The sequence below is a fragment of the Canis aureus genome, chromosome 1, assembly GCF_053574225.1.
Source record: "Canis aureus isolate CA01 chromosome 1, VMU_Caureus_v.1.0, whole genome shotgun sequence".
NCBI lineage: Eukaryota > Metazoa > Chordata > Mammalia > Carnivora > Canidae > Canis > Canis aureus.
Window position 1 is genome coordinate 99,255,763 of NC_135611.1, and position 17,548 is coordinate 99,273,310.

The following is a 17,548-nucleotide window of genomic DNA, read 5'->3' on the forward strand; positions in this document are numbered from 1 at the left end:
CGTGGACACGCTCACACGTGGTAGGATGGCGAGGCAGACACTGCCCTGAGGAGCTGCTGTTGTGCAGGCATCGCCTCCTGCCAAGGACCACAGGCAGTGAGGTGGCCGAGGAGGAAAGCTGCTCTGTTGCAAAGATGTAGGCACATGCAGGGAGGTGTGGCATGGCCTGGATGTCATCTCTAAGGGTGACGTCTAAGGACTCTGTCGCAAATCTGCAACTTTTCTGTGAGTTCATGATGGTGAGGTCAAAATCCCATTTCAGAAAACCACCCCGCTGGGCAGATGAGCTGCATTGAAATCCCACAGATGTCCCAGTGTGCAGCCTCCCGGGCAGTGTGAGTGGCAGTCTGAGTGGCAGCGTGAGTGGCCAGGATGCGGGTGGGGGGCCATGCCCGAGGTCAGCGCTGTCCGTCTGCCGCCACGACCAGAGGAAGGAAGACTCCCCACAGACATGCCCGCCCGCTGCTTCTATTTTCTGCCCATGGCCCAGATTTCCTCCGTCTCCATCCTTGCCATCACCCCATTGGTGATCCTCTCCTAGGTTTTTCTTCTATTTTTTCCCAGAGAGGGGAACCCATTCTCTGCCGCACTGACACAGCAGCTACGGCCAGGGCAGGAGGGCTGGCACAGACATGTGGACTCTGGGAAGGGTTCCAGTCCGTCTCCGGGGTCCTCACAAGAGGTTGCCTCTAGGTCAAAGCCAGCCCAGGACCCCAGAGCACCTGCCCTGCTCTCAGCCCCCCACGCCCTTCATCTGGCCCTGTACAGGGAGCCACCTGCTGGGAGGTGGTTTTAGGTGATGACACTGGGGCTGGGATCGCGCTGGTGCCACCCCGACTTTGCAAGAAGCAGGTGTGACCAGTGAAAGCTGTTGCCCAGGGCGGGGCGGCCGGAGGCACTGAGCCCTAGAACGCTGCAGCCCGTGGGCTCCTCGGATCAGCGCTCCACCCAGAGATGACCCAGGAGAGGCCTGGGTTCTGCTACAGAAGCCCCGAGAGTGGGAGGGCCCTGTCCCAAAGGTAGGACCTGGCGTCTGCCGTGGCTGGGCAGTGAGGGACAGGGAAGCTACGATACACCCACAGGGAAGGCCAACCAGCAGGGACCCGAAAGGAGCGCTGTCCCGTCTCTGGGCCCAGGGATATGACTGGCAGCTGGGAAGGTGGGGTGGTCCTGGCCAGGGCTCCGGCCACAGTGGATGCCACAGCACTTGTGCAGGAGCCCAAAGGGGCACAGGCCACTGTCCAAGGCCAGCAGGGCCCAACCATGCAGCCCCATTCAGTCAGCACTGCCCTGACGCAGCCCCACATCAAGATCCCAGGACCCTCACCTGCCGCAGTCCCAGGTGCCCTCTGCCCTCCACACCGAGCCCGGCCCACCACCCGCACCTTCCGTGGTACAGCTGGCCCATTTCCTCATCTGAGGAAGGGCTCGAGGACGGCGTGGACTCCGTCCAGCCTCTGGGGCCGGGTGCCTGTAAGGAACCAGGTTTCCAAGGCGAGCTACAGTAAGAGGAGGCAGCCTCTCCGGCAGCGAGCATGCCAACTTTTACTTGTGCTCACTTTCTACCGCAAAAATCAGCACCTTGCTGACATCCAGCTCTCTCCCTCCACCCCCGCTCCTGGACACGGTGCCTCAGCAGCCAAGTGAGAGGTCAGAGCAAAGGCTAGTCACCCACATCCTGGGTCCCCCACGGCCGCTCCATGGGAGCCCTCACCACAGTGCCGGCGTCCGTGCAGCGGGGCCACCTGCGCTGTCCTTCCCAGGCCCATGTGACCCCCGAGTGGCATACGCCCGCTCACCGTGGGGCCGCACCCTGTTCAGTCCTCCCTGGAATCTGGTGACCACACCTCCGCAGGCACACCCCCACACCCACCGTCCCCACCACCCCATCCACGAGCGAGCGCCCCGTTACCATCTCCTGCGCCACACCATCAGGCGTCTCCTTCTCCAGGTCAAAGGTGAACTCGATGGCCCCATTATCCTTGGGCTTCCCCTTCAGCTTCTTGGGGTCCTCTACCCAGAGCCGCAGGGCAATGGTAGATTTCCTGCCGTGGTCCTCCTCTGCCAGCTCCACCCTCACGCCTGTGTCCTCCGCAAAGAAGGCGTGGCTGAGCAGGTCCTTGATCTCGTACCTGAGGAGGGCCAGCCGACAGGGGAGGTGGGGGTGAGGGCATGCCTGCTGGCAGGGCCCCAGACACCGTGCCTGGCTCCTTCTAGGAAGCTCCCCAACTACACCCTTGAGCTCTGTCCTCCAGGACCACATGCAGCAGTTTGCTCCCCGGGATGCAGGCCTGCAGAGGCACCACCGAGCTCCCGGGGCCGCAGGGGAGGCGGCACCCCCCTCCCACTGCTCAGCATCAGGCCGTGGGGGTCCTGGCTCCCAGACACGGGGGCCTTCCAGGGGCTCCTCGGGCTGGGGCATGGCAGGGGGGCACAGCTGCTGGGTGTTGTCATGGAAACCATTCCCCAGCTCCAGACAAGCCTTTGGTTCCCGATCCGGCCGGCCATCCATCGTGGTCCTGGACTCCTCCTGAAGTCCCATCTGTCAGCCCTGCCCTAACTACGGGTGGCGTCTATAGCCCAGGGCCACGGAGCACACAGGAAAGGGGGGCCCTGAGCCCTGGGGAGAGCAGAGGTCACAGCCCCTGCCAGTCCTGCGGGGTCTGTGCAGAGGGTTCTCTAGCTCCACATGGCTTTCTGTACTTCTCTGAGGGGAAATACAGCTCAGGGTTTCTTAGTTACTTTCTCTAAAAGAATAAAATATGATAACCTGCAGGGGGCAGGAGAGTGCCCGAGGATGAGAACAGGGCGCCTACGTGAGATGATAGTGGCCTGATGGTGGCCTGATGGAGGCTGAGGACAGGGACAGAGTGGCCATATGCTGGGTGCTCAGGGTGGGGAGGGCAAAGGAAGGTGGGGGGAAGAGAGGGGAGGGGGAAGGGAGGAGGAGAGAGGGAGGGGGGAGGGGCTGGCAGGGGAGGAGGAAGGCAGGAGGAGGGAGGGAGAGGGGAGGAGGGGGAAGGCCAGAGGGAGGGAGGGGGAGGGGGAGAAAGAGAAGGGGGAAGAGGAAGGGAGAGAAGGAAGGGAGGGGGGAGGGGGAGAAGGGGGAGGAGGAAGAGAGGTGAGAGGAGAAAGGGCGGGGGAGGAATGGAGGAGAGGGAAGGGCAGCGTTTTGGAGGGCCAGCTGAGGAGGCTGGTTGGCTGGGGCAGCCCCAGGGTCTGACCTGAGGTGGGCTCTGGTGTAGGGATCCACAGCCTGGAGGTGACGGGGCGGGGGGCAGGCTGAGGGCTTGGGGGTGCCCCTGCTCCAGGCCAGGTAGGTGAGAAGCAGCCAGCAGAGTGGGGAGGCCCCAAGGTGGCCCCCAAGCAGGGGCGTAGACTCCAAGCAGTAGAGCCGAGATCTGGCCTGAAGCAGCAGCCTATCTCCAGCATGTGGGCCGTGGTGGGGATGTCACCCAGGCCTAGCACCCCACGACTCACCTTTCCTCCTTGTTCTTGCAGATGCACTCCCCAATAATCTCCTTGATCTCAGGATCATGCACCTTCTCAAAACTAGCAGGCTTGATACCCTGTAAGATCAGACAAGCAGTGTCCCATCAGGGCCTTGTTTCCTGCCCGGCGGGCACTAACCTGACAGGGGGAAGGCAGAAGAGGCACGAGCTGGCTGGGGACCCAGGTCCTCCGGAATCCCCAGGAGGGGCTGTTGGGAGCAGTGGGGCCTGGGGAGGAGCCTGGCCTGGCCCTCAGTGGACAAGAGCACTTATACACAGTGCAGCCACGACAGGCAGGACAGCGGCCTTGCTCACAGCGGCCTTGCTCACCATGCCCTCCCTCGAGGGTGCCCAGGGCGTGGTGTGGTCACTGCGTTGGCCCTGCTGTGGCCTCGGGCAGGGCTGACTTCCAAGGCCTGGTGGCTGCAGGTCCAAGCCACGGAGTTCTGCAGCCAGGCGGCCTTCAGAAGCACCCACACTGACCACAGACACAGCAGGTGCCTGTGGGATGGCACAGCTCAGCTGGCGACAGCCATGGTGTGGGGGAGCAGGAACTGGTGCAGCCCAGCAGGCAAAGGGGCCTGCGGGAGGAGCTGGGACTGAGCTGCATGGCACAGGGCTGCAGGCAGGGACCACTGATTTTTAACCATTTTAAACTCACTGAGGGCCTGACCCATCAGGTCTTCCAATAAGACTCTGATGTAAAGCATAGGACATGTATGCTCCCCCACAGGGTGAGAGGTCAGGAGCGGCCTCCAGCCCAGGGGCGGCCACAGGAGTTCAGGACCTCCAGTGGCTCCTGCTACCCAGGCGGGGCCCGTTGCACCCTTGGCCCCCTGGCCCCTGGCTCATAACCGATGGGGGTTGTGTTGCGCAGCAGAGTCTGCAGCAATAGACAGGGATGTTGGGCTCCAGGCACAGCCAAGGGGTTCCCCTTGGAGATGCAAAGCCCTGGCCTTTCCTGAAGCCACCAGGAAAGGAGGTTGAAGGGGCCTGGGTCCCTGCGGGAGGCAGGTGGTGTGGCCAACTACCACCACAATTACTGTGCCCACTCGCACCTCTGAAGGCCTGGGGCCCCCCAAGCAGGTGAGGAACAGGTGCTGTTTCCAAGGGGCTCCTGTCCCCAGGCTCAGAGGCAAGGAGCCGGGCAGCTGGCAGCAGGGACACAGAATCCCTGAGAGCCCTGGAGTCAGGGGCGGCAGCTGGACCAGTGGGCCCACAGGGCATGACCACAAACCACACCAAGGATCCGGGAACACGCCTGCCCTCTGCGTTCCTCAGGGAGCAGGACCCAAGCTGACCTGGGCCCACTCAGGAGCCCTGGCCTGAGCTCCATTTCCCGGGGCTGACGGGGGAGCCATGGTGGCTGAGGAGCACCCCAAGGGAACCCATCCTGTCTCCCCAGCCCAGCGGACGGACCACAGCCCCGTGCATGCCCGCATGCAGAGCAGGATTGGTGGGCTGCTCCCCTGCACCCCTCCAAGGCCCAGGAAGGAGGCCCAAACCTCCTCGGTGACCCCTCCCCATGGAGGACCACTGCCCACAGCTGTCAAGCCCGTCCTGTCCAGCCAGCATCACGGGGAGGGGGCCGCACACCTACCTATGCATCTTTGACAAGGGCCACCAGCCAAAGCCCTGTCCCCCCACCTTCCACCCTGAGCAGCAGCAACTAAGCAACTAAGATTGGAGGAGAGAAACGAGCTACACCTGCGCTACACCTGCGGGGAATGCAGGGGGAGGGCGGGGCAAGGGCAGGTGCCCCAGGGCGCCAAGGACCATGCTCCTCCTCATACATCTGCAAAAGTGAGGGGGCACCAGGCAGGGGCAAGGCAGCCTGGACTCAGGGACCCTGAGGCCTGGTGCCCAGAAAAGTCAGCCTCACCAGGTAGAACAGCCATGGAGGGAGGACGGGGAGATGTGTTTGCAGAGCCGAAGCTACCCGATTACCGGCTGGCCTGGGGACACACCAGGACACAGGAAACCAGTGGCCCAGGGGTGGCCAGAGAAGGGGCTCTTCGGGCAGGCAGTGGGGGCGCCTCCCAGAGAAACCCCAACAGTCTGCAAGGACCCCTGCACCCACACCACCGCTGCAACCACTGCACTGAGTTAGGCAGCCTCAGTTTCCCCTGTGACAGCATCCTTCCCCTGCTCCCACAAAGCGTTTCACAAAGAGCGGCCCTTTGAGTGGCCGGGGGACTCACACAGGTGACCTTCCGGTAGATCTGGGCGGCGTTCTGGCACTCTGAGTAGGGGTACTCCGAGGTGGCCATCTCCAGCATGCACATTCCGAAGGCATAGACGTCCACGGACTCATCGTAATGCTCCTCGTACATCTCGGGCGCCATGAATTCAGGTGTACCTGTGCCCGGGAGCAGCAGATGCAGGGTCAGTGGTCAGGGCCAGGGTCAGGGTCAGAGCTAAGGTCAGGGTCAGGGCCAGGGTCAGCATCGAGCTAGGGTAAGGGTCAGGGTTAGGGTCAGAGTCAGGGCTAGGATAGGGTCAGGGCTAGAGTCAGGGTCAGTCCTGGAACCTGAGGTTCACACAAGAGTGCTCTGCACCCTGGGGGTCCTACACACACACCCAGACCCTCCTGATCCCGGGTCAGATCCGCTCACATCATTAGGAGCCCCCACAGCTCGGAACCCGGTACGCCCCAAGGCATCTGTGCGCCCCACACCGGGGGTGTCAACCACAGAGCAGCACACGTCTCCTGGCCTTGGGCTGGACAACCACTACAGACAAAAAACCATGGTCCCCACAGAGCTACCAAATTGCAAAATCCTAGGAGGGCCCCAGATGTACCCAGAGGCACACGAGGGCGCATGTTGGGCAGCAGAGACAAGGTGCCCGCTCAGTGCTCAGGTGCCCAAACACGGGCTGTTTCAAAACATTGCTTACTCTGCATTTTTCAACAGATTGAGTAAAACCAAGCGTTCGGTTGTTAGTGCACAATGACCTCGTCGCCACACAGCGGCAAGCACAGACCCAGGATGACGGGGAGGCAGGGCAGGCAGGGGGTTCCCGCTGATTCCACCTTTAGTTTCTCTGGTCTTGGCTTTTTTTTTTTTTTTTTTTTAATTTTCTGTAACAAACTTCTGCTTTAAAACTCACAAAACCCTCTTATTAAAATAGGTCCAGCCGAACGCAAAGCAAAGGGAGATGTCGGGAACGTCATTCTCAGCAACACTGTCACGTCTCCACCTTCTGGGCTTCCTCCACCTCAAAGCCTTCAAAATCTTCCCGTTTCTTCAACAAGCAGGTGCAGAATAGCAGAGACTCCATGTGAAGGAGCACATGATGTGATGTACTGCGCTGCCTGTGGCTCTCAGGGACGCGGATGGTTACATGAGTGTCAAACTTTTTCTCCTTTACCCATAATTTCCACTTAAACTGTATCATATGTTTAACAAAACAAGTTAACACTTTGGATGAGAAATGGCAAAAACAGGAATCTGTCTCTGGGTTTATGGATCTGTATGAAGAATTCTAGGGGATTCCAAACTGGAAATGACAGAAAGAAGGGAGACAGAACAGGAGTCCGAATGTCTCTGTCTTTTTGAGGTTCTGAACCACAGGGCCTGGCCAACGTAAGTGCGGCAAGAGCACAGTGATGCCATCAGATGAGGGCGGCTCTTGGGGACAAACCCCCCAAGGGGCACGTAACCCCTGGCTGTGTGTGCACACGGCATCGAGGGGCTGTGGCCACAGTGCTTGTGATGAGGTCATCGCCTGGGCGCTGGGGACCATCTCACCCAATCCACCCACGGGCCCTTCCCGTCAGCCGACACAGAGCCCCTGGGCCTGGGACCACAGGGCCCCCAAGAGCAAGGGGAGAGGTCCTTGGACACCTCCACCCAATGTGCAAAGTGGGCCGCATCTAAAGTACAAACCCAAATGCAGGCACAAACCCCTACAGCTGCACCCAACAGGGCGTCCAGAGCGTCAACTCTCCCTGCAGGATGCAGCACAGGGCTGGGAGCCTGACTCACAGGCGTGGGGACCCCTCCCCACACACACCTAACCAAGGGACCCTCTTGGTGCTGGCCCTTTGCTGAGGAAGGGGCCTTGCTGCCCAGTGCCCAGTGCCTGGGGAGACGTGCAAATCACCCCCTGTTCTCTGTGAGTTTGGAGCTTCTGTGGCCTCAGCAGACGAAAACTGAGGTGATCAGGGACCCCACAAAGCTGCACACCCTGTACTGGGTTTGGGGCAGACGCACCTGCTGGAGACACCAGCCTTCACATCCCCCCATCAGGCCATCCAGCTTGCACCCAGTACACTGACATTCCACCAGCCATGGGAACCCCAGGGGGCTTGGCCAAGCACCCCACACCCAAGGCCGGACCTACAAAATCTGCTCAGAAACCCAGCAGCTCAGAGGCATGCTCCCACCAGCCAGGCCCCATCCACTTCACAGACCAAGGACCAGGCCTGCATGACACCCCTGGCAGCCACCCTGCCCCAGATGTCACGTTCCAAACCCACTAACCCTGCCCGAGACATTTCCAGATCCCCAGCGGTTTCATCTGCCACAAATAGGCCAAGTTCTGTCCCCAAATGTGCTCATCAGAACAAGCGTGCAGAACCTGAGATCAGCCTCCTGTCCTGCTTTGTCCCCACACATGGCTTCAACTGGCAAGATGGCCCCCTCCTGGCCCCTGACCCCAAGTTGCTAACCAGGACTTCTGCAGCCACACCCAGGGCGGCCCAGCCCTGCAGCACTACCCAGATGTCTCAAACCCTGTCTGCCTGCTGCCCTTCCAAGCACTCTCTCCACAAAGCCCTGGAGAGGCCCCAGCCCAATGCCCGCTGCCACCAGGACTCCAGTGCAGCCTATCCCTGCAGGGAAGCTGTGGATGGGGCCTCACCCCGAAAGGCTATGGGGGGACACTTCTCAGAGCAGGACCAAACACTCGGAAAGAAGAGGCTAGCACACCAGCAGCCACAGCAAATCCCCTTGGTCCCATGCCCCATGGGCTCCTCGGGGCCCAGATCCCCAGGGACTCCTGTCTGTGGGCCTCAGGCCCTAGGGCACCGACCTCCCTGCCTGTGCCAGCCTTACTGGCCACAGAGCCTGAGTCCCTCTGTCATTGGGGCTTCCTTCCTGCTGAGCGTCCACTGCCCCGAGGGCACCCACCAGCCTCAGCACCAGACCCACAGCCGGGGACCCCCCAGCAGGCCATCAGGGCTGCAGCTGGGGCCCCGGGGCAAGGGCTTACCGATCACACTCTTGGCAAAGGATGCTCTCTTGAGGGTGGCCAGGCCCAGGTCGCCAATCTTCACAGAGCCAGTGGGCCCCGTGATGAAGATGTTGTCACACTTGAGGTCCCGGTGGATGATGGGGGGCGTCCTGGTGTGCAGGAACAGCAGCCCCTTCAGAATCTGCCGGCACCAGCTGCGCAGCACCTTGGGCTTCATCACCTTGAACCGCTTCAGGTACCTGCGGGCGGGGCGCGGCTCACCAGCGGCTCCTGCAAGGAGGGCGCTTCCAAGACCGGAGGACGTGCATGTGCCACCCAGACCCCAGGCGGGGCTGCTCCTGCGAGAGGCCCTGGCGGACGGAGGCCCCGCGCCCTGGACCCGGCCCACCCCAGGGTCCGGCCAGCCGGCAGGGGCACGCTCACGTCTTCAGTGTCCCTGACGTCATCAGCTCGGTCACCAGCACGATGCACCTCTTGCCCCTGGCGCTGGACTCCCAGAAGTCATAGAAGCGCACGATGTTGGGGTGCTGCAGGCCCTTCAGCATCTCTGCCTCCTCCTTGAACCGCTGCCTCTCCAGCTTGGTGAGCTTCCGGTCCTGGAGAAACACACAGGCTGAGGCCTTCCCGGAGCCAGGGGCCCAAGCAGGGACTGCCTGCCTTCCTCATGGCTCCTGGTATGCAGGGCACAGCAGAGGGAGGGGCCTGGCGTCTGGGGTTGTAAAGGGTCTGCCCTGGCCCCAATGCTGGGTCCTCCCACACTCACGACCTCCAAGTCAGCAGCGCCGTGGCCCCGGATGAGCCCCTGCACCTGGACAAACCAAAACGGTCTCTGGGAGCCTGAGACTCCTGGAGAACCCACACTGCCACACTCGCACATCCTCCCCTAAAACACCTGTAAGGCCTCCTGTCCTCAACACCCGCATTCTGGGTGCTGTCGCAAGAGACACATCAGTTCCCTTCCAATGTACATGTACACGCAACTTCGAGGACACGCGACCAGAGCAGACGAGACCCAGGAACGAGGGTCCCAGGCAGGCCAGCGGTGCCGGGGGCACAGCACACAGGCCTCTAGGGTCTGAGCTGACCAGACATTATGGCTACCTAGGACCCAGCAACACCATTGTCCCTGCTGGGAGTCCCCATGGGGCGGTGCCCACCCAAGGCTATAGCCACGCCCTGCAAGGGAGGCACCATCACCCTTCACCACACAGACCCCTCCAGTACCCACCCTGCACCCTGCCCTGGGGCCACAGCCACAGCCCGCAGAGGTGGGCTCACCCCATGGAGTGCTCAGAGCCAACCACAGGGCTCCACTGTTGCCAGCCACACCCCAGGAACCGGCCATCCGCAGGCCCCAGCTCACACACCTGCACCCTCCAGCCCTGCCCCCACAGACCCTCCCTGGCCTCACAACCCCCAGCAGAGCAAAGAAACACCTGGAGAACCATCCCGTAGCTGACCCCAGAGAAAAATAATTCGGGGACAGATGCACTTCAAAAAATCTAGTTTATGTGCTCAGTGGAATGCAGGAGGCTGACACACATACGTGAAAGCAAGATTCTCATTAAAAAGGAACAGTCGACAGGCACCAGGGTGGCTCCGCTGGTGGAGGTCCAACTCTGGGGGGGTTCAGGTCATGATCTCAGGGCCATGGGATGGAGCCCTGAGGGGCGTCTGCTGCAGGGTCTCCCTGCCCCTCCCTACTCATACTCTATGTAAGTAAATAGATAAGCATTTTTTTTAAAGTAGCAATCAAGAAAGTGCCCTGGCAAACAAAGCCTCCAGTTTTGTTTTTTTTTAAGATTTTATTTATTTACTCATGAGAGACAGAGAGGCAGAGACACAAGTAGAGGGAGAAGCAGGCTCCCTGCAGGGAGCCCGATATGGGACTCGATCCCAGGGCCTGGGGATCACACCCTGAGCCAAAGGCAGACACTCAAGCACTGAACCACCAAGTGTCCCACGAAGGCTCCAGTTTGGAAATAAGATGAAACATCAGGTACAAATACACTAACATTTAATCCCGGCAATGACATGGAAACATACTTCACTCAGCACACGTGATGATTTACTTAAGAAAAATCAAGCCACAGACCGGAGAAATGGTTCCCAATGACACCTCTGACATGGGACTCCACCCAAACACACAGGACCCCTGCAATTCCACAACCAAACAGGGTGTCAGCAGATAAGATACAGAAATGGCCAACAAGCCACCCCGAGTGTCCAAGAAGACGTCCCTTCCAGCCCTGAGATGACACCTGATGCCCACCAGCAGGCCCAACTAAGGGGGCCACAGAACCGCAGGGGGCGCCAGGAGCAGCTGAGGCCTCTGGACGCATCAGGGGTACAAGGAGGGTTCACACCTGCCCAGGGCCCAGCCACTGCCCTCCAGGGACCCTCCAAGGACCCACCAGGGACCCTCCAGGGACCCTCCAAGGACCCACCAGGGACCCACCCAAGGATCGACCACGGACCCGCCAGGGATCCACCAGGACCCACCCAGGGATCTACCCACAGACCCGCTTGGGACCCACCAGGAACCCTCAGGGACCCACCCAGGGACCTGCCCAGGGCGGCACACGGGTTCAGAGTAGCTCCACACAGAACAGCACCAAAGTCCAGAAAAATCAGAGCACCTGAGGCCAAGGATGTTCACTTCTGGGGTGGGGACTGGGGGGCAGGGGGGATGGATGGGGGGTGCAGGACCTGGAGGCAGGGGGGCAGGGGGAATAGTCTGCGTCCTCACAAAGGATGCGGGTCACACGTGTGTGCATCTCATCCACTTGGACACGTAATATCTGCATCTCATTACATGTAAATAATAGCTCGGGTTTTCAAAGGTCAAAAATTAAAGTGAAAACATCCAATAACCAAATCAGAGGAGCAGAAGTGGTAGCCGAAAGCCTGAGGTCTCAGAAGGGAGATGGCCGCCTGGTGAAGGTGTGTGTGGCGCCCAGGCCAGACCTGCCCCTGAAATACAGGCTCCCCAGCACAGAGCGGGGGATCGCAGGCCTGGAGCCCAGCCACATGGACATCAAACCACAAGGCCAACGGCTCATTCTCTCCCACGTGACAACCACAGCTTCCTTCTGGGCGCCCTGTCAGGCAGTCACTGCAAGAGGGTACCCACAAACCCAGCTCCTGCAGGGGGGGGTCGTGGCCTGGAGGGTGGGTGACAGAGGCAGACCCTGCCTCATGGGGGGGCACGGGCGCTCCCCAGGTGCCCCCCACCCACTCTGCTTGCGAGGCCCTTCCAACCACCAACCACCCTCTGGTCCCTGATGCTGAGGAACCCCCACATCCTTTATGTGCCATCGTTCGACAGAAATAAGAGACTTCACTGGACTTTCAAAGAAAAAGTTTGTGTCATAAACAGTAGAACCAACATGGACAGCCCCCCGCTGATGCCAAAGGGGAGAAATCAAAGGCCCTGCGGGAGCATCTAGGGCCAGGCCTGGAAGAGGAAAGTGCAGGGAGCAGGTCTCATTTATATTCTCAGCCACCTGGCTATTTTTAACTGTATGACACACCATTTGATCATTTGAAAGGTCAGCTGGCATGTCCTCAGAGTGCTGCCCAGTGCCCCTCATGGAGCTGCCCAGTCCCGGCCACGGCATGTGGCCAGCTGCTCAGTCACCCCACAGAGGGAGACCCACTGTGTGTGGGCTGAGGTCCTAATGGAGGTGCTAGGGGCCTCAAGGTCATGAACCAGGCCAGAGGGATGCCCCAAGTCAGGTGGTTCCTGCACAGCAGATAAGATACAGAAATGGCCAACAAGCCACCCCGAGTGTCCAAGAAGACTCAGCACACGTGATGATTTACTTAAGAAAAATCAGGTGGTTTTCTGCACAGGGTGGGGTCTGGGGGGTCAGCTCTCCCCACCAGACACGGAGGAGCAGTCACTCAGCAGCTTCCCCCCAGCAGGTCCCCAGAGATAGTGGGGGCCAATCAGATAAGGGACAGAAACATCCTGGGAAATGTCCCTCACCCCTCTAGCAAAGGGCCAGGTGAGGCATGGACAGCCTCCCGGGACAGGTGGTCTGAGGTCAGGGGACAGCCATGGGTACCCCCACCCCCGACCTCTCCCATACCCATAGAGAGTCAGCAGCCCTAGGGGCCTGGGAAGCCATCTCCTCAGCCAAGCAGAGCTGCCCCGCGACCCCGAGCCCAGGCAGGAGAAGGCAGGATCCACACCCAGGGCCAGCAGGAAGGTGCCAACATCTGCAGAGTCCCAGGGGGACGAGCTGACTCACACCCCATCCTGCCATTTGGTTGTAAATGAGAGCAAATGCTCGCCTCAAGGACCTCTGCTGAGAACCATCCCAGTCGGGGAATCAGCCCAGGGCGGGGGCTCCAGGGACAGCGGACCCAGGAAGGGGTCTCTGTGGTCCCCAGCCCCAGGGAGAGGGCCCAGCCAGCCCAGGCCTGGAGGACGTGCCTAAGGCGGGAGGTGGGCCAGGGCCTGGGGCGTCCCTGAGGTGGTGACCGCACTGGAGAGCACAGGCATCCACCTCCCTCAGGCACCAGTCACAGGGCTCGGGGCCCGCAGACACCAGATCACACATGCCCAGAAACAGGGTGAGGGCACAGGTGGGCAGAGGTAAAGCCCTGAGACCTGGTGGGAAGGGTAGCACAGCTGCAACAGCACTGTGGCCGCTGGGCCCCCAAGACCACAGGCGTCCTGGGTCACGAGCAGCCACATGACCCCCACCGCCCTCGTCACAGGGCAGACGGGCCCTGGCAGGAAACCAGCAGGAGACAAGGAGGATGAGGGGGAGTCCAGGCCTGCTCGGGGCCCCCGGCCACATGCACCAGCATCCACAGGGCACAGCACGTCCAGGGCAGGAATGCATGGGGCAAGCCTGAGCCACCTGGGGGCCCAAGCCAGGCTGTCTACCCAGCAAACCTCTCCCAGGACCTCAGGACTATCTGGACCTCAGATAGTCCCGGGCACCCAGATGGATGTGGTCAAGATGGGCCTCCTCTGCTCTCAGGCCTGAGTCAGCCCCCACAGTCCAGCTGGCCCCTTCCTGGCTGGCCACAGGGTCCCGGCTCCAAGTGGAGGCCTTGCTGGCCCGTCTCCTGCTGGAGTCCACTCTTTCCTGGAGGCAGGTGGACGGGGGATCAGGGCAGTGGGACAACGGAAACCATGAGTGGGGTCAGAACCTCGAGGTGTTCTCGGGAGAACATCTGCCCGAACCCTGGGCCCCTGGGCCAGAGATGTGGGCCACCACGGTGTGACATGTGCAGAGGGGCCTATGGGCACGGGAGCCAGCGAGAGAAACCCACCAGCCCTCCCTCCCTCCCGGGCTCCCGCCCAATAGGCAGTGTCTGCCCTGGGTGGGTGACCTGAGGCCCCACACCCTCTAGGAGGGGCCAGCCTCACCCCAGGCCACCCTTGCAGGGACGCCTCAGGCAGATGTGGACACACCTCGGTCACAATCAACTGAGATGAACACCTGCACCAAGGATGGGCCTGCAGGGATGAGGGTGAGGACACTGAGGACTGCCCCACCTCATGGCCAGCTGCTGCCAGGTCACCCTTGTGGGGCAGGGCCAGCCAGGAGTCACCTCCCTTTTGCCTTGTGGCTGTGCCCCCTCACACAGGGTACAAACACTGGGGCACACCGGGAAGCAGTTAAGGTGTGAGGTCCTCGTGACAATGTACTGAATGCCTTGGAGTCTCCTCAGGAAGCAGAACCCCTCTCCCCTGCCCGCCTCCAACCCACGGAACCCCCAGAACCGCAGTTCTGGCTACTAAGGCGTGGAGGAGGGGATCCTGACACCTCCCAGTGCCACCCCCCTAAAAGAAGTGGCCAGGACCTCACTCCCCTCCTGTCTAGAGGCCCTGTCCAGCCTGGGTGATCCTGCCAACAGGTCTAAGATGGCCCCAGAGATCAGGCTGCAGGGATTTCTGCCACCAATGGGCTCAAGCCAGGGGAGACATGCTCCCAGGCCTGAGTATCTACAGTGTCCCTTGGGACCAGCACTGCACCAGGGGGTGGGAAGGGGGACGGGGGTGACCCCCAGAGCCAGCACTGTACTGGGGGGACAGGGGAAGGGGGTGACCCCCAGGGCCAGCGCTGCACCAGGGGACACTCTGCCAGACAGACCCAGTACATGTGACAGAAGCTGAGGCCCCAGGGCTCACGTCTGCCCCAAGGCTGTGAACTGACTCCGCAGTTCCTCCCAAGGGTGGCAGCGAGAGCCTTAGGGCCACTGAACAGACAAGATGGTAGGGGGTCAGCGGCGCGCGCGAGCACACACACGCACACACACACACGCACGCGCGCGCACACAGACACACACACACACACACACACACACCTGAAATGAGCCGCGAGCTCTGGGCGTGACTCCAGGAGACACAGGAGCCCCCACCTTCTGCCCCAGACAACAGCCCCAGGCCACACGTGGCTGTGAGTGCCTGACATGGGCTCTTCCCAACACAGAGGTCATCCACGTGTAAGACAGTACACCAGCTTTCTGAGACACGGTAACTCCCTTTTAATTGTTTAAACCTCATTAATAGCTCACGCTTCACATCTTAAAAAAACAATACCCTGGATGTACTGAACCATAGAAAAATATTAAGATGAACTCCACCTGTTCTTTTCATACTTTCAACGTGGCTATTAAACCACGTACTCCCCACGTAGCTCACACTGCACTGCTCCTGCACAGCCCGGCCTCAGAGCGTCAGCAGCAGGCGGACACCAGGCGCTGGGCCACTGAGCAGAGCGTTGGCGTCTGAGGGTGAACACACGAGCTTTCTGTCTACTTTCTCCAGGAGGCCTCCACACTGGGAGAATGAACAGAATGGAGCAGAGAGGCCTTGCAAAGGCTGGGCTCGAGTCCAGACAGGATGAACACGGCCCGCCCTCATCACAGCATCTGCTAAGAGCACAAGTCCATCTTCTCTAGAGGAAACCAAGATCCCCCACCATTTCAAAGATCTCCATGAGCTTCAAATACGCTGATCAAAAATGGCCAGACCGACCAGGCCTGGCCAAGGCCAAATGACAGAACAGCAAGAGAGGAAAAAGGCAAACAATAGCAACAAACCCCCCCAAGGATCCGAATATTGTATCAGACAGACAGCAGCAGTCCTGTGATTGCTGTAGTCAAGAACATATGTAACTGAGAGAGAGAGAGAGAGAGAGAAAGAGACAGAAGGGGGGGAGAAAGAGGAGAGAGATGGGGGGAGACAGAGACAGTGGGGGAGAGAGAGAGAGAAACCAAGAAACAGACTCTTAGCTACAGAGAACACACTGATGGTTAGGAGAGGGGAAATGCGTGGGGCTGGGGGAGACAGGTGACGGGAGGAAGGAATGCCTGAAACTAATATTACACTGAATGTGAACTGGAATTAGGATAAAATTTAAAAACATAAAAAACTATCCAAAAAATTTGAAACATAAAAAATTCTTAAAAATGTCTTTTTCTTATGCAAGAAGTCAAATAGATAACCGAGATTCACCAAAATCTGTGTGCTAAGAACCAAATGGAAACTGGAACTAAGAAAGGAAACAGGGAACTTGAGACGGGGGCTCAGCAGCAAGTAAGACATGGCTGGAGACGGGATCGGCAAAGTGGAAGGCAAGCCCACAGGAAACACGCAGACTGGGACACAGATGCACAAACGCTGGAAACACGAGGAAGAGGAAACGCAGCTCATAGGACATGGTGAGAAGGTCCAACCTGTGCATAAATGGGATTCTGGAAGAACAAGGCATAAAGATGGGAATAAGGCAACATGCATAAAATAGTAAGTCCAAAGTTTTCCAAAACTGAAGCAAGACACTCAGACATAGATTCAAGAGGCGCTTGTATCAACCACGAGCAGGTGAAGCACAGGAAACAAACCACACTGGGTACGTTATGGCACGGAGTCCTCCACACCCCACAGGGCCTGCCCACCCCAGACTCCTAGTCAGAACCCCACAGCCCCACAACCACCCTCCCCGCACTGCCCCTGCCTGCCAGGGCACAGAGCACTGAGGGAAGGGCCAGCCTCACGTATCAGTGTCCTTGAGCATGTCCTCTGTCCATCTGGACAAAGGCTGGCTCCTCCCTCCCGTGTATGGGCATCAGGATTCCCCAGGATGGGGCCAGGGCCAGGACTCAGGCTATGTGTGACCTGTACAAATGGATTGTCAGCTTTCTTGCTGAGGCTGTGCCACGTGCTCGGCCCCCAGTTCTGGGGTAGCACTCATCACAGGGAGTCTGCCCACCAGATGTGCCGGGCGTCCCCGATCCAGAAGGAGCCTGGGGGAGGTGTCCCACATGGGGCAGCGGGCACTGGGAGCCCCACGGCGCACACACAGCCACCTGACCAAGGCAGCGCCACACAGGGCCACACAGCCTGACATGGCTTCACCCCCAGCAGGCCTCTGTCCCAGCTGGTCCCCCCAGCATGCCCCAATCCCTACAGACCCCCGCCCTCCAAGTGGGCCATGCGGGCGCACAGGTGCCCAGGCAGGGTGCATGCAGGGCGAGCGGGCGGTAACAGCACGGGTGCTCTTCCCGCACGGAAACCTGTTTCCTCCACCGCCTTCAGGAGGACGCAAAGACCGCGTTACACAGACGACACGTGCCAGAAGGCAGGCTGTGCCCCCGCAGGGAAGCCGTCCAAGCCTCGTGGCCTGGGTGCCCGCCGAGCCTCCACCGCACGGCTATTTATAGCAGAGCCTGCCCACGGCGGCCGTGGAGGGACAGGGAGAGCAGGGGCAGGCCGAGGGGCCGACCAAACGGTGAAGGAGAAGGGCTGCCTTCAGGAGGCAGGCATGGGGGCACCACTTCCTCTCCGCCCAGTCCTCTGCAGTTGGCTCAACTTCACCCACTATGAGCAGAGC

The 17,548-nt window shown here is 60.2% G+C and overlaps 1 protein-coding gene across 1 annotated transcript in view; it reads right to left on the bottom strand.

Moving 5' to 3' along the window:
* The window catches only part of WNK2 (WNK lysine deficient protein kinase 2), a 100,449-nt gene that overhangs the window by 66,316 nt on the left and 16,585 nt on the right, over positions 1 to 17,548 (bottom strand). Inside the window, 5 exon segments of the mRNA XM_077910941.1 lie at positions 1,913 to 2,132; positions 3,481 to 3,569; positions 5,693 to 5,850; positions 8,709 to 8,929; positions 9,114 to 9,286. Coding sequence (XP_077767067.1) covers positions 1,913 to 2,132; positions 3,481 to 3,569; positions 5,693 to 5,850; positions 8,709 to 8,929; positions 9,114 to 9,286 — 861 coding nt within the window.